At 39.3% G+C, this 17,567-nt stretch overlaps 1 protein-coding gene across 1 annotated transcript; it reads left to right on the forward strand.

The window, feature by feature from the left end:
• Positions 1-6,616: 6,616 nt before the first annotated feature.
• On the forward strand, positions 6,617-16,042 carry LOC129809177 (uncharacterized; the record flags this gene model as incomplete). Its single annotated transcript, XM_055858988.1, has 3 exons — positions 6,617-6,626; positions 14,199-15,064; positions 16,001-16,042. Coding segments are annotated over exons 1-3 (918 nt in total), but the record flags the coding sequence as incomplete, so codon positions are not given.
• Positions 16,043-17,567: the final 1,525 nt, after the last annotated feature.

Below are 17,567 nucleotides of genomic sequence, written 5' to 3' on the forward strand. Positions count from 1 at the left end.
CAGTAATTTTTGGCAGTGCATTGTCTTTGCACTTGTATCAGCTGCTCTGATAGCTGTATGTTGTTATTAATATCTCACTCATTGATCACACACACACATCTGCGCACGAGATTTTATTCAGTGTAAATTTTTGGGTGATTTTTTTTTGTACTTCTTGTGACACCCACTTTCTTGCGGAATCACTGTACATATTTTAATGCATCGTGGGAAACTAGTGGGGCGCTGATACGTTTGCCCCCACTTATCAGGTATTTTCCCATTTTTCATCAATTGAACTCCGTTTTTGGCGCTTCTTTCGTTTTTCGACCAGGGAGCTTTTCGGCCAGTTTGTGCTTGCCGCGCTCACACTAGTTACTTGTGTGCCCGCCCACTGCCAATCTGTTGTACAGGGTCGGACTTGGGGTCTCTGTGCAGTTGGAAGCAGATTGGAATTTGCATGTGGCGCCTTCATTTAGAGAGCTTCGTGAGAAATTGCTAAATTTAATTACGGCATCGTGGGAACATAGTGGGGCGCTGACACGTTTGCCCCCACTTCCCAGGTATTTTCCCTAACATTTGCACCTCTTGAACTCTCTTTTTGGCGCTTCCTTTTTCTTTCGGCCAGTTGAGGTTTCGGCCTTTTGGTGTGCCACGCCCACCATCGCACGTGGGCAATTGCATTTCGACCACGCATCAGGGCTGTACTTGGCTTTTGCTGACTTTGGGACTTATCTGGAAGACACTCCTTAGGTTAAAGGCATGCCATAACGTACTGCCTGCTCGAGGTGTGACCAGGCCATCACACCCGTAAGGTCCCCTGGCGTTCGGTGCGCGGGATCCTGTGGGAACTCCTACCACTTTGATTGTGTGGATCCTATTTTGTCTCCTGAGACCATTGCTGCCATCAACTTGGGGATTGCTGAATGGAGGTGTTCTGCCTGTGCACATTCCGGAAATGGCTCTGTTTTGGCATTTACACCTGGCTCTCTTGAAGAATTGATGAGCCTTATTGGGGATTTAACAACCCGTATTAGATCACTGGAGTCAACAAATAAGGAATTGATGGACAGAGTCCTCCAGCTGTCTGCCGCTGAAGTTCGCTGGAATCGTGCGGTGTCTGGTCTTTTAGCAGAGAACGCTGCCCTGACTCACCGTGTTGGACTGATCGAGACAACTGTCTTGAGACTTGACAGCTCTGTCGCTGCCCGTCGTGATACCTCTTCCCTGCAACTTGGGGCGCTGGCTAGCCATGTCTCTGGCCGTAGAGTGTCAGGGGAGGTATCTTTTAGAGATGCATTATCATTATCTGGCATTGTTAGGAACCTTAGTCCTATCAGGTCGGATAGGGTTGGGGATCGTGCTGGATCGCCCTCCCTGGGATTAGGTGCTGGTCACACATCTCAGACCCGCTCGGATCCTCAAACTCAGCGTGGAATTGTTGATCCTTTGCGGACGTCGATTGGTGCTCAGAGTGATGGCGGTCGCCCTGGTGTGGCCCCTGTGCCTGGATCGTCGGGTGGTGATGCTTCTGGGAGGCCTTCTGGGCCGGCTCCGGCTCCTACGTCAAACACTTGGCGTAACAAACGCCGTAAACCTAGAGGGCGTGATTTGATTATGGGCACTAGATCCGTTGGAACTGAGGAATCTGCTCTACGTGCTGCTCCCGTTCCAGAGTCGTCCGGTCTTGCTTGGGTGTATGTCACCCGTGTGCACTTGGATGTGACGCATGACATCCTTCGACAGCACGTTGTGGGGCTTGGTTTTGCGACACCTGTTGTTCTGCGCGTTAATCTGCCTCGCCAGCGGCAAGGGGGTGCTGTCTACTCTGCCTACCGTATTGGAGTTCCGAGGGACTCGGTCGATCGTTTGCTAATGAGAGAGGCCTGGCCGGATGGAATACGCGTTGGAAAATGGTTTTTTCGTGGGAGATTGCCTGCCGCCAACTGATGCACTGTCTTCTCCTGCAGCTGCTGCTGCTGCTTCTGGACGAGGTGAGGCGTCGCTTCGTGGAAACGAAATTATTAGTTCTGAATTTTTACTGGCTCATATAAATGCTAGGAGTTTATGGTGTCACATTGATGAGGTGCGGCTCCTTCTATGTGACTTCAAGTTCTCGGCGCTGTGTGTGTCGGAGACGTGGTTGGATGATTCTGTATTGCTTGCTTCCGTTGCAGTTCCTGGCTACCGGCTTTTTCGGTGTGACAGAGTTTCTGGAAGGGGGGGCGGGGTTGCCATTTACCTCTCGGATGATTACAGCGCGTCTGTTCACTCGTCTGGGGTTATTGGTCAGCTCGAGTACCTCTTTCTCACGGTCTCCTTTCCTAGTTCCACATACTCTTTTGTAATATGCGCTTGTTACTTTCCTCCTCCTGTTAACTCCATTGAGCCCTTGGAGGAATTGTTCGAACTTCTAGCTCCTTTCAGTTGCTATTTCATTTTGGGTGACTTTAATATGAATTTACTGGCGTCCCACCGCAATTCATTATCTCTTTTTTCGCTATTTCACGCTTTTTCCCTCACTTATATTCCCTTTTCTGCCACTCGCGGTGAGTCCCTATTGGACTTGGCAATTTTGTCTTGCAATTGTGAGAGCTTTGTTCGCTCTTTTGGTCAGCATAGCTTGCCTGGGATATCTGATCATGACCTAGTTCAATTGTCCTTTTCCACTCCGAAAGTGGACAAATCTAACCAATACAGGTTAACGAGCGGTCTCAGGAAAGTACATGCTGACTCTCTTCTCTCCGCTGCTGGGGAGATTGATTGGAGTTTGGTCAACTCCCTGCTGACTGTAGACGAGCGTGCGGCGTTGCTTGACAGTTTTCTTGGCTCTTTGTTTGATGCTCATGTCCCTCAAAGAAGAGTTCTGTTGAGGAATCCGAGAACGCCTTGGATGACTCCTTACATACTCAGCGCGATACGTGATCGTGATAGAGCATTCAGGAGCTGGAGGACGTCTGGTCTGGCCACTGATGGTGCTACCTTTAAGTGGCATCGTAACAGAGTCAAGAGGCTTATTCGCGATGCCAAATCGCGGTATTACCGTGGCCAACTAGATCAAACGTGAGCATAACGGCTTTTTTCCGCATTTTTGAATTTCTCTTATCCAAGTGGCCTTTTCCATCCAGTGGCATTGGAAATGTCACTGGAAATCTGGCGCAATTGCGCGTCAAGTGTCACATAACCTCAATAAAGTGTGTAAATTGTTTCAACTGCGTGGAATAGCCCCATTTTTGGTTGTCAGGTAGGTCAGAGTGGATAAAAATAGGTGCAGAAACCAAGTTCTAGTGCCCCACATGTGAAAAGAAAACTCAATTTCAGATTGAGACATGATTTCGAGCATGTCCGGAAAGGTGGATGAAGAGACTGCTGCAGGAGCTCCATCACACAAAAACGTGGTTGTAGAGGATGTACTGCAGTTCCGAGGAGTGTCTTTCATCCCGGAGAAGCTCAAATGAGGCGTCCAGGTGTAGCTACAATTAAAATTCTACCATCCACGGTAAAATATTTGGGACTAGGAAACTCCCTCATTTGGATATGAAAACACCACGGCTTGAGGGACAAGGATCTACTGGTGTTTGTTCCTTGCCTGAGAGAGGTCTTACAGACTCGAGAGAATCCTGCCTGCATTCAGCAAAAGGAGATTTTGAAAATTGCCGGGAAGAAGCGACTCCGGAAAACATGTCATCTCAAAACACTGAAAGAGATAATGTGGAAGAAACGGTGTCGAGAGAAAACTGCCAAGAAACGACTTTAGATAATCATTTTATTTTCATTTATTGAAACACAGCATTTACACTAGTGGCCGTAATAAGAGGACTTGTAAAGCTTATTTTTGTTTTAACTTTTGTATTTTTTCCCAACTAAGACTAAGATTAAGATTTGTCTATGGGTCGGTTATATTCCTTTCGGAACCGCTGCACCCAGGCCACTTATTTGGGCCCATTATGCACTCCCCATTCTCCTGTTCTATCTTAACCTCCAAGGCGGGAAACCAGCTCTATATCACAGTGCTCTGTCTGTATGCGTTCTGATACACACAGTACCGCTTTATATCACGGTTTACCAGCCTCGGTTTTTGTGGATCTGGGCAGTGAATGTGTATTTGTATTCGACTGAACATCTGCATGTCGATACTTATTTCTTATACCAACCTCTCTTTTTTAGGCGGCTCATTGTCAATGCATTAAGCATTACTTTTCTATACATTCACTGGACGAATTCGAGACCAATACAACAGCTGAAACATCTGCAGCTGCCTAGTCTCGAACCCGAGACCTCACAGTCATAGAGCCACTACTCTATCCACTGATCGACTGAGGCCCCCTTTTTCCCAACTTATTGTTACAAATAATTTTTATGTAGAAATCTTAAAATAATTAACACCGTAGAATAAAAGTCGTTTTGTCCGCTACAGGCCTCTATATTGGACAGAATACACCAATATTGAAATTCAATTCAGGCAATTAAATAGGAAAATTGTCATTATTTTCTAAATTATAGCTTTAGCTCCACTTATTCAATTCATAGGTTACATTTTTTTATTTAAAAGAAAATGGACCTATTACGTTGTTCAAATATAATTTCACTACACAGCTCTCTCCGATATACGGCTGACGGAGGGACGAGACAAATGAGACTTGAATTTTTTTAATCTGATCAACGATTTTCTATCTTGCGCTATGTGAATTTATTTTCTGTCGAAAAGCAACATAATTTTCTTTGTGGTGCACTTATCTTTCATTTTGTACCACAATGAAATATCAAAGGTTTTGATAAAGTAAAAATAACATATTAATTCATGCTGGACAAGCTGCATACTTAGTAAAAAAAGTTTCAATTGGTTTCAATTCATTAACTGTCGTAGTGTTTGGCAGCTGTCAGCCAGATATCGAAGTGCCAGATACCTGAGAGACCTGTGTATCGAGATAGTCTGTGAAAAAGGGACAGATAATCCAAACCGGCTTAATAGAACTTGTTGATCTGATCCATCCTTTGCAAAAGGATCAAATTTGGATAAATTCGATCCTTTTATTTTTACCAGTGAAGTGGTGAAACACATTTTGGCCAAATTTGAGCGCGATCGGAGGACATGAAATTTTGTTAGGATTATAGTAGGTGAGATTGTTATGAATCTTACCTAATAGAGACCTCTTGCGGCTAATACAATATATATTCGAAGTAAGGTTGTGGAGAATTACCTGTGGTAAACAATAATTTCTCTGTGATAGGATTCTGTGATATCTAATACCCTCTTCTTCCTGCCCAGTTTACCTATAAATATATTGTGGTGTTATAAATCTGTCAGGGACTGTGTGTTTCTTGGGCTTCCTTCTACCGTTTGTGATATTCACGTACCTGGAAATATATATTCCTTTATTAAATATCTTCAACAGTGATCCGGAACGTAGGCGGCTGGATTTTCCAGAAGACGTTTCCTCGATGACCGCCAAATGCCCTTCTCCAAATCCACTGAGGCAGTGAAACACACTTTTCACCTTCACCAATTATTTTATTCACAAATATTCTCCTCTACTAGACTGAACACAGTTTAACTCTACGTCACTGTCGTTTTAATGTATTTTTAATTTAATATTTTTGATAATAATTACACAAATAAATCTAATACACTTTTCTCTCACGTCTCTTTGCAAAAATCAAGTCTTACGTAACTGTCTGACTAGTTCCCCCTCATTGCCCTACTTTCTTTCCAGCTGATCTTATTCACCACTTTTTCCTCCTTCTCTCTCCCTCCATGCATATTCAAAATCCAACCGTCTTTTGTCTCTTATTTTTAAGAGATCTCCAATCAATGGAAATTCTATACAAAGGTAATTATTTAAACATTTTTACTCCAAAATTATTTGAACGTATTAGAATAAAAAAGATACAAAAGATAAAAAATAATGGTTTTTGCAAGTGTGGTCCTATTATTTTGGCCCCCACTGTATACAGCATTTTTTTGGTTTTCTTGTTCTTCTGCCGGTGGCAGTTTCATAATTTTCTTCACTTTCGTGGCTCCTCTTTCAGTACTTATTTCTTATACGCAGTGATGATAAAGCAATTGGAGATATCTGTTGTTGAGCTTGGTAGCTATCCTGCTTGGAACTTTTCTAGAGCCGGAGGTGTCATCGGATGGCTGTTTTGCACGTTGTGAGCTCCCATAGGGGTTATGTACCTTGGTTGAGCAGCAGAGGATGCTCTCCGCGTTGAGGATCAGCATTCTTTTTCTGCCCTGGGCATCTTGAGCTCGTAGATCTGACTGCTCCAGAGGCAGGGAGCGGATAGATTATTGACGATCGTGGTCAAGCTATTCGCTGGGGGGGAGGAGACGGGAAGCGGGATGGCTCATTCGGTACTTCTCAGTCTAGTCTGTTAGTCATTGAGGAGAAGGAGATGGGAAGAGGAATGCTCACCGTTCTGTTGATCCTTCACTCGCTCATGCTGCTGGTGAAGTAGACTCTCGACGTTGAATAGTTGGCTCTGTAAGCTGCTGGTCCAGATAGCTGGCTGGTGGTTCCTTCTTCTACACTGTTGGCCAGTCCTCTTGGCTGATGGCTTATCCTATTGGCTAGTTCCCTGGGCTATTGACTGGTCCTCTGGGCTAGTAGTTTATCCTCTGGGATGCTAGTTGGTCCCTATGGCGGCTGGTGAGTTCTCCTGGAACTCCTTCTCGGTCTGTCCGGTGATTGAGTTGCAATCGCAAACTACCCTACTATAATAAGTTACTAAATAAACGCATAATTTATTAATAAAACCAATAAAATATTTTACGATATAGTAAATTCAAACCTTGTAGTTTCTGTTCCGCAGAGTTAAAAATGAAATATGAACTTCACAAAATTGAATAGACAATGACATTTCACCACTAAATCAAGGAAAATTCTAAGACTGACAACAAATTTCGTGTGTGGGGAATACAAATTTTTCTAAAACACTCACAAATGCATAAATTTTGAAAATTAAGTTTCACAAAATGAATATCGCTTGTGAGGCAAATATCCTAAAAAAGAGGACTGAAAATTTAAATATTTTTCTGCTATATATGTATTATGGGCCAATCCATCTCTTTGGGCACTCAATGGGTCAAGTGGTAGAGCACTCGCTCTATGATGCAAGTGTCCCGGGTTCGAATCCCCTTTAGGTCACCAGGATATTTTCTGGCGTTAAAGGTGTTCGAATTGCATGCAGTGAGCTTCACTGCACTTGATTCCACGGGTAGTGCCACCAGCATTATTATTAGTATAATCTCTGACACTTGTATAAAAATATGTTCCCAGATTACACTGCTATCTAATGAGATAATGGGACTCCCATGCCCGTGGAATCAAGTGCAGTGAAGCTCACTAGATGCAAATTCGAACGCCTTTAACGCCAGAAAAAATCCTGGTGACCTAAAGGGGATTCGAACCCGGGACACTTGCATCATAGAGCGAGTGCTCTATGAGATTATACGCTCCTGTTTTTTACATAAAGATTTCAAATACCAAAACTACACACGGGAATGTTTGGGACACCTGAAAGGGGATGATTTTCGACAAGATTGTAGGTGGTGTGCAACTGTTTATTGTCAAAATGAAGAGTAATGCCTAGTTTCTGCTGAAATTCTCCTTCTTGTGCAAACTTTACTGGTGGACCAGTTTTCTCTACTACAGGGATAATTAAACCACCAATATCTTGGAAATCAATAATTTCTTCTCAGAGGATATTGGACCTTTGCCCAATCTCTTTAAAAACTATTTTCTCGAAAATTTCTCGAAAAATATTCTGTACAATTTTCACAAATTCTCCAGAAAAGGCAAGGCGAGAGCTAATTCAGAGAAATAAGGAAAAAACAGGTACCATGCAGTTGTCGTAAAATCAAACATGAATCCGCCAATGAGTTCAAAACTAAAAGTGTTAAGAGAATATACTCGCCTTAGGAATTTGATTATCATGATTGAATATTTTGAATAAAAAAAGCAATGAAAGGTAGATGGAAAATAAGAAGAAAATACTTTAAATAATTGATTGACAATAAATGACTCAACTTTACAAATAAAATTGAGATTAATTTCTAAGTATGAAATAAAAGGTGAAGTATTTTTATTTCTATCAGAAATATTCTCAATCTAGCATTTAAAATTAATTAACGTGCTCCAATAATACAAATTATGCGAGAAAAAATGCGTCCCAAACATCCCCTTTTGCGTCCCATACTGCCCCATATCGGGGAGGTTTGGGACAAAGCGTCAAGTTAAATGTTTTATCTTCTTCAAGAAATCTTATTTGCTTTCCAAGTTCTATTGAGTACTTTTTATAAAGTCAATACCCATAAGTATCCTATAGACCGTATAGTAATAGACTATCGTGATTTTTTGGAATAGTGTCTCTAAGTCAAAACATGAAAAAGTGTCCCAAACCTCCCCGGTCTCCCCTATTCCCTGAAAAGTTGAACTCAAAATTTTGAGTTTAACTGGTTTTATTTAATTTTGAAAATGTAGTAAAATTTTAATTATTTGTAAAAAGAAGTTAAATAAAAAAAAAACAAAAGTGGAAGCTCACCTTTTTAGGGAATGTAGTACTCAATGTTACTGACCAACAGTAAAAAAAATCAAGATTTTAGATTGACTTAAGTATTTTTTGTTTGATAGGTATGTTCTGCAACTACAACATACTAAAATTTCAGCTCCATGCACAAAAGAATATTTGAGTTTTTTAACTACTTTTCTTTTTACTACAAGTGATCCTATTGGTTGGTTTATGAACTTGCGATGTTAGAAGGGGATGTGCATTTCATGAGAGCTATCCAAAATGCCTTCACTTTTTAAATTCTGACAATTAGAACTGGAATTATGGCCAGTTTAAGAAATTTTTTGGCCCCCTGTAGATCGGGTCAGGGGGTCTGGGGATCCTATGTTTGGTATCGATCGAAAGCTCTGAGGCCCAGCTAGAACATACTAAAATTTGAGCTCGATCGATGCCATGGAGGCGGAGCTATTGAGAAAACAAAAAGGGGGTATTCAAAATGACGGAAGGAGAGGTGAGGGGGATTAGGGTCAATGCACCATGTTGCAATTTTCAGCTGATATATAACTTTTTCCGAAAACCGCAAATCGATATCTCTCTTAATTAGTGAGCTTTTAAACTCCAAAGAGCGGCCGAACGGATGGCAAAGTTTTTTAGCCATCCATATATTCGAGATCAGAAAGTGGCCAAACATATTTTGGCAAAGTTTGGGCCTGATCTGAGAACATGAAATTTTGGTAAGATCAGAAGGTGAAATTGTTAAGAATCTCACTTAATATCTCCAAAAATTGAGGTAACATTATGCATATTGTATAGTCATTAGAGCAGGGATGGAACAACCTTTTTATATTCAATATTGCAGACACGTTTTTAACGCAAGACAAAGTCAAATCTCACTGATTTGTCATTTGAAGACTGTACTAGATTTAAGATATCAATTTTAGAAAAGCCTAGATGAAAATAGTCACTTCGAAAAATTAATTTTAAAAAAAAGTTGCATTTTGAGGCACTCAAAAAAAGTACGGATGAGATGGAACACCCCTAATTTTAGTGAAATATTTTTGTTTTATTTTATTAATTTGAAATAGGAGGAAATCATTTTTAGATAAGAATGGTATTTCATTGAATTTATTGGAGCTTATTTTAATTTTTCACTATTAAATGATTTATTTTGTGGAGAATGTGGCTCATTTTCTTCGATGACAATTCCACTGATTGTATCAACTCAGTCTTACCAGAAATTAAGGAAATATAATATCTGGATTAACTTGAAAAGATTTTGAAGCCACATTTTTTTGACCAAAATTAACCCCGGAAGTGCTGCCAAAATTATTATTGTGTTCCATCTCTCCTCAACCTCCAAATACAAGTATTCTTATGGAGAAATAAAAATTTTTGGCCATGTTTCAGACACCCAAAAATTCAATTTCTATTTTCTTTCACGATTTTGAAGGTGGAAAGCTGTGACTTGAGGTTTTCATTGGAATGTTGAAGGGCATAAATAGACCAAATCATGTGGAGATCGTGCGTAATGTGTAGGCAAGAGGCGAAGAGATCCATCTCTCCCACTGTTCCATATCTCCTCGAATTACTATATAAAGAGCTTCACAAAAATATCTGAAAGATTTTGAAAAAGTAAAATAAGATTTTGGGATATAATCTAAAAACCGCATTTTTACACATTTTTCAAAATATCTCTGAACGCAAAAACGTCCGAAAAGAGCACTTGTGATTATTGGCATCAGGGGTGCTCCAAACATATACCATGTGATTATCAGACTGATCAGAGAAAGTCGATCAATTAGACTGATTACAATAGGTGTGATCATGTAAGAATCACACTGAGGGAAAATAAACAAATTCTAGTAAAATATCGGGGCAAAAGGAGAATGGTCAAAACTATATGGGCGCTGGTCCCGGAATCGCCACAAACGAGAGTAGGCGCATTTTGTTGGTACTGATATAAGATTGAAAAATTGCCGGGACCCAGGACCATAAACGCTGGGAGTCCTTGTAAAAATGCCTTTATCCTTTCGATAAATCGCTGTTTTGACAACGAATTACGCAAGAACGGCTAAAGTGATCTTGATGAAATTCGGTATAGGGTCACTGTATGACTTAAAGTTTTTATCCATGCATACCACCCCCTCCCCCCACCCTCCATTCTGATAGCCCCCATACAAAATGGGGGCACTTTACCTTATAACTTCTTTCTAAGAGGAGGTAGAAAGCTGAAATTCGACAAGGGAACAAAGCTTAGGGAAGACTTTTAAACCATGTATAATATCTCCCTCCTCTGTCCCCCTTTCTGGTAGCCCTCATATAAAATGAGAGCATTTCACTTTATAACTCCTTTCCGACAAAAGATAGAAAGTTGAAATACAGCATGGTAACAAGGCTTAAAGAAGACTTTTTAACCATATTGCCCAAACTCTTCGTCCATCACCCCTTCTGGTAGCCCCCATACAAAATAAGACTATTTTACCTTATAACTCCTTTCTAAGAGGAGGCAGAAAGCTGTAATTCGACTAGATGTCTATAAATGCATATAAAATCTAGAAAATTATTGTTAACGTTATTAGTTATTCATTTTTTTTTCATTCTTTTACAAACAAACTACTTCTTCTCAGAAAAGAGGTCAAAATGTTCTCATTTTGTATAGGATTACTAGAAGGGGTGGTGGAGGAGGGGATTAATATGGATGGTTGAAGTGTCTTCCATAAGCTTTGTTCCCTTGTTGAATATCAGCTTTCTACATCCTCTTAGAAAGGAGTTATAAGATAAAGTGCCCCCATTTTGTATGAGGGCTACCAGAACGGAGGGTGGAGGGAGGGGGTGGTATGCATATATAAAAAGTTTAAAACATACACTGACCCTATACCGAATTTCATCAAGATCATTTTAGCAGTTCTTGTATAATTCGTAGTCAAAACAACAATTTTTCGGAAGGATAAAGGCCTTTTTTACAAGGACTCCCAGCATTTATCGTCCTGGGTCCCGGCATTTTCTCAACCTTATATCAATATCTTCAAAATGCGTCTATTCTAATCTTTGTATGAAGATGAACCAGCGCCCAAATACTTTTGATCATTCTTCATCATTCTAAAAAATAGTTTTTATGCTCTAGAACTGTTCCTCCATGGTTTATAACATTGATCCCAGAACAAAAGTTGTTACCTATACTAATGTCTATCCAATGACATAGGTCTCGTTCGTGGCGATTCCGGGACCGGATTTGACCATTCTCCTTTCCGCCTATTCTTTAGCAGTATAAGTGCATGATAAAGAGAACGAAAAATTAATCACTTACCACAAACTCCCTCGAAAATTCCTAAGACCGATGCGATTCTCCGCCCCTGAAAAATGTCCTGAAAAGCACTGTCTTCTGTTTTTCACTTCGCGCGCACTGTCCTTTAGTCTGTTTTTTCCACTTCCGCGCACTATACCTACACCTTGTTCACTAAAAAATCACTTAATCAACACCGCACTTTCACTTTTGTAATATTCAAAATCACCTTTTCAAAGAACACCACTTTCACCTCACCATCACAGAAAAAAGAAAACTAATCGAAAATCGATGGAAAATTAGTGGTGATGGCGCTGTAATCAAACTCTGCTATAACGGATTTGAAACGTTTCAATTGTCTTTACACTTATATATAAAAGCTCATTATCCGGCTGAAAAAAAGTGGCGATAAGTCGACGAACAGGATTGAGGTTCAGTGTGTTTTCTTCGGGAATTAAGCAACTGGGAACAAGGAATTCCAACTCTGGATTTGTGCCATCAGCTTTCCAAGGTAAGATTCCCCCTCTAAATCCTCTTATAAAAGATTTTCTGTGGATTTTGCAGTTCCTGCAAATTTTCGGCGTGATCGAAAATTGTAGCTTGGAATCCTTCTGTTCCCTTACAAGAGAGCACTACTAAACGTTTAAAGCCTTTCTGTGCTCTAGGAAGTTAATCTCTTGCTCTTAGAAAGTTAGAAAAAAATATTTTTTCGTACCCCCTGCTCAGCTCCGAATTATTGAATTTCTTGTTCTTAACCCTTTAGCCCTTTAACCCTTTAACGACGAGACAATTAACCAATAACCACCAATATAAATGTAAACTATAAACAAAATCAGTAAAAGGTCTTACATCTAATCTTCTAATCAATCTTAGTAAATGCAAAAAAAGTCTGATTTGATGTATTAGGTGAGATTCTTAACAATCTCACCTATTATAATCCTAACAATATCTCATGTCCTCCGATCGGCCCCAAACTTTGCCAAAATGTGTTTTATCACTTCCTGATCACGAATATATCGATCCCTCAGAATATAATCCGGACAACTCACAAATGGCCAACTTTTCAGGAGAGCGATTTTAAGTTGAGATTTTACATGCTGAATATAGGATTTTTCAGATTTAAAACCTTTATAACTTTGGGACTAATTTACTTTGAGATATAATATTCACAGGGAAGGTAGAGGGTATCAAGGAGTACCCGAAAAGCGAAAAAGCGAATTTTGCAAAAAATCGAGTTGTCCGGATTGTATTCTGAGGGATCGATATGTATGGCTAATTTACGTTCCCGGCCGGCCGCTCTTTGGAGCTCAATAGCTCCTAAACTAAAAAAGATATCGACTTGCGGTTTTCGGAAAAGGTTATATATCGGCTGAAAATTGCAACATGGTGCATTGACCCTAATCCCCCTCACCCCTCCTTCCGCCATTTTGAAGACCCCCTTTCTTTTGTTTTTTTTTTTCAATAACTCCGCCGCTATGGCATCGATCAAGCTCAAATTTTAATATGTTATTGCCGGGCCTTAGAGCTTTCGATCGATACCAAGCATAAGGTCCTCTGAGCCCCCTGACCCCAGCTATAAGGGTCCAAAAAAAAATTCTTAAATTGGCCATAACTCCGGTTCTAATTGTCACGATTTAAAAAGTGAAGGCATTTGGATAGCTCTCATGAAACTCCATTTTCCTATTCATATCGAAAGTTTGTAAACTTACCGCTAGAGACTAATCTCTTCTACAGTAAGCTGATTTAGGCTTATCTCTAGTTTATTATCAATTTATACTTTTTTTAACCCTCTAACGGTTAAGAGTCGCTCCAGCGTAGCATCACAAAAACCGCATTTACTGTGACATTAAAGGTTTTATTTGTTTAGAAGTGCTATAGTGCCCTCGGTAAGAGTTTTACTAACATCGTCTGAAGGTTTGAACGCATTTTAACTCTTCATTTAGTTGCTGTGCTCCGTTTTGTGTGACAGGTCAGACAAAAAGTCGTAAAAATTTATGTGCAAGAAATGTCATTTCCTAATTCATAAAAATTCCGGTTTAAAGTAATCTGACTAAAATAAATTTTTTTTTCTCAAATCTATGTCGTTATATTTTGTGAATTTTAATTTAAAAAAATGAAAAAAAATAAAATGTAAATTTGAGAAGCGAAAAGAGTTTCAAAATTTTTTTATATTTTCGCACTTGGTGCCTAAAATAAAAGAGGTAATGAGGAGTGGATGGTATTTTTAAGTTTAATGGATCATAATTATGCCAGAACAAATTATCTTCCTACTTTTTTGCATATTTAAAAATTGAAGGTTGGAGGGTTAAGTTGAGTTTTTTTCAATTAGGATAAAATCTACTTTCTGGTCACTATTCTTCCTCCAATGTTAAGAAGTAAAGCTTTCAGTTTTTAATTGAGACCTTGTGAAATGTATTTTCATTTACAGCTTCCATGATGCAACAGCAACACGATCAACAGCAGATGCACCAGCTGCAACAGCCACAATATCAGGAAGATCAGTTACAGCCACAACTGCATCAGCAGCAGCAACCGCATCCGCAGCCACCGGTACAGCAGCCACCGCTGCAGCAGCCACCGGTACAGCAGCCACCGGTACAGCAGCCACCGCATCCGCAGCCACCGGTACAGCAGCCACCGGTACAGCAGCCACCGGTACAGCAGCCACCGCTGCAGCAGCCACCGGTACAGCAGCCACCGCTGCAGCAGCCACCGGTACAGCAGCCACCGATACAGCAACCACCGGTACAGCAGCCACCGGTACAGCAGCAACTGGTACAGCAGCAACTGGTACAGCAGTCAACCCTGCAGCAGCCACCGTTGCAACAGCCACCGCTGCAACAGCCACCGCTGCAGCATCCACCGGTACAGCAGAAACCGCTGTATCAGCCATTGCTGCGACAACCACCACTGCACCAGCCACCGCTGCAGCAGCCACCACTGCAGCAGCCACCACTGCAGCAACAACCGCAACAGATGCTGTTGCAACAGTATACAATGTTGCAGGCACAGACTGCCCCTGACACTACCCCTATGATCCAACAAGGGCCACACCTACCTTCCCATAATTACGTCACTCCCAGAGAACCACCTTTTGTAAAACAATATCACCAGGTGCAGCAACCACTATCGCAGCAGGTGCAACAGCATCAGCAAGAGCAATATCAACAGAATCAACAGCTACAACTGCAGCAGGAACAGCCGACACAGATGCTATTGCAACGCTATGCGACGGTGGCGGCACAGAGTGACCCTGCAATATATCCACATATGCAATATGGATATGAGTATCAGGTAAATACAGTGTGACTCTAGTAGTGTACTTCAGTAGTTAGCAGATTTCAAAAGTGAACTATTTGTATTCTCCAATAGTAACAATTTTTTATCGATTGAACTAGTAATATAATATCTCTTTATTATAATTTTTCACAATTAAAATGCATTTTTTTTGTACTAAAATAGTATTTTTTTATAAACAAAAAATGTTTACAGAACATTTATGATAAAAGTAGAATTTTAAGCGCTAATTTATTTTAGAACGAAATAATTTTCTTTTTGTTGTTCGGCTTATTGTAGCTGAGAATCTTAACATGAGACCATTTAAATTGCATAAAAATTCGCTTTAGGAGAGTGGCGGGACCTTATGAACTAATTTTCAATAAAACTCATGAAAAAAAATGCAATCTTGTATTTAAACCAAAATATAAAGGATCACATGGACTAACAGAAAAGTGATATACAGTAGAGTTCCTCAAATATGAACATTTGGGGGGTATAGATGAAATTTCTCACTCCTCAAATTTGAACGATATTTTCAAAAATGTAACAAAGTTCATGTAAAATGCACTTTTCCTAAATTAGGAAAAATAATTTTACAGACCATATCAATATAATTTATTGTTAAATAAATGAAAGTTGTCGCGGAAGTTAATATAATACGATAATATTGAAGAAACACCAGAGAAAACTGATTCTAATTCAGACTCCACTCAAAAATTTCTTCACGTAACCCCTTTGAATTCAGCCGTCGTCGCGTCGTTTATATTTGAGGAGTTCAAATTTCAGGAACTCTACTGTATATATGGGTGAAATGTTTAATTTTATTTTAAAGTTTAATTTTTTGAATTTTAAATTCTCTATCTAATTATGTAATAATCGAATAAAATGGAAAACACATTAATATGTCACTATTCAATAAATAATAAACAATAATTTAATTTCTCTTTTTAGATTGGTTCTTCCCGCCATCGAGAAGTTGTTGGAGATCTGGAAGTAAGTATAATATGTATATATAACATTTAATGAAAACCAGTAATTATTCTATATCAGCTTATGTAGGTGAGATTCTTATCGTGAGATAACGCGGAATGCATGAAAATTCAATTTAGATCTGAACTTGGGGGACGCCATTCGATTATCCCGAATTAAATTGGTGAAATAATAAATACTTTATATTTAAACCAAAATATCAATAATGCGAACGGACTAATTGACAAGTAATTGATCATACATAGTACTTGATCTTATCGATTACTCAGGTGTCGAGATAATGAAGGTTATTTGTTTTTGAGGTTTTTGGATTCATTTTTTTTTTACCAAAGCTCCCCTAGTGTCCATTTGATAAACTTTAACTATGTCATTCTGTGTTATTCTTATTATTATTAATATTATGACTTACAGTAGAGTCTCGCTATAGGCCATCGCTCTATAGTCCACAATTGATTTCAAAACACTTGTTTTAAGTTAGGTTATGTTTTTTAGTACGCGACATGCAATGTTGTCACAATTATTCTAATATTTTTGGCAAACTTTATAGAGTAGTTGTGATAATTGTGATCCATAATGAAGAGAACCGGGGCAAGTACCACAATCGCAAAGAAAGTGAAAGCCGTCGAGCAATTTCAATACTAAAAGTCGTTAATAATTTTGAAAAATGACATGGACTATAGTGCGACCCAAGTGTCAAATCTGGAACCAAATATGGACTATAGCGGGACTTTACTGTATTATTATCCTTATTATTTATTATTATCATTATTAATATTATTGTTATTATTATTATTAATTATGTTAAAAAATTATTTTGCAGAATAAGATCTCACAATATAAGACAAATTTAGGCGAAGCACTAGAGGAGCTGTCATTGATCCGTGGAAAGCTGAGGAGACTAAATGGCAAGGAAAAGTTACTCGAAGCAGAGATTGACAATGCTCCCATACTCTCTTCTGGTAAATTATGCACTAAATAAAACTTTCATTTCTTTTATTAGGGTAAAATTTTTAAATATTCTAACAATCTATTGAAAAACTCTGGCCAAAAAGTACTGTTTGTTAATGCATTCCTTTTAAACAGTTGTATAAGTAAAGTACCCTGTAGTCGGGCGGTTTCTCAACTCGGCCAGTCAGTGGGACTGTTTATTCAATTTACTTAGATTTGCTATATATAATATGGTCTTACCGATCTAACATTATAAGGTCTATTATATTATATATAACGTAAATCAGTGAAAATTTCATAGAAATTGACTACAAAACGTCAAAAATTGGTTCAAATAATTCAAGTGGCCGAGTTGAGGAACCGGTCGACTCGAGGGTACTTTACCTTATTTATGTTCTGATTACTTTTACTCCGCGCAAAATTCGTTCTACAGCTGATTCATCCAAAAGAAATCTCCTGTGTATATGCAAATTTTTACGATGCATAAAAACATTTCTCGCATTTTTTCAGTCCCGCAAATATATATGGTGTTGTGGCATTTTACTTATGACCTTTGTCTTGACTTATGGCCTCCTCACAA

Source organism: Phlebotomus papatasi, unplaced genomic scaffold (genome assembly GCF_024763615.1).
Source record: "Phlebotomus papatasi isolate M1 unplaced genomic scaffold, Ppap_2.1 HiC_scaffold_402, whole genome shotgun sequence".
Classification (NCBI taxonomy): domain Eukaryota; kingdom Metazoa; phylum Arthropoda; class Insecta; order Diptera; family Psychodidae; genus Phlebotomus; species Phlebotomus papatasi.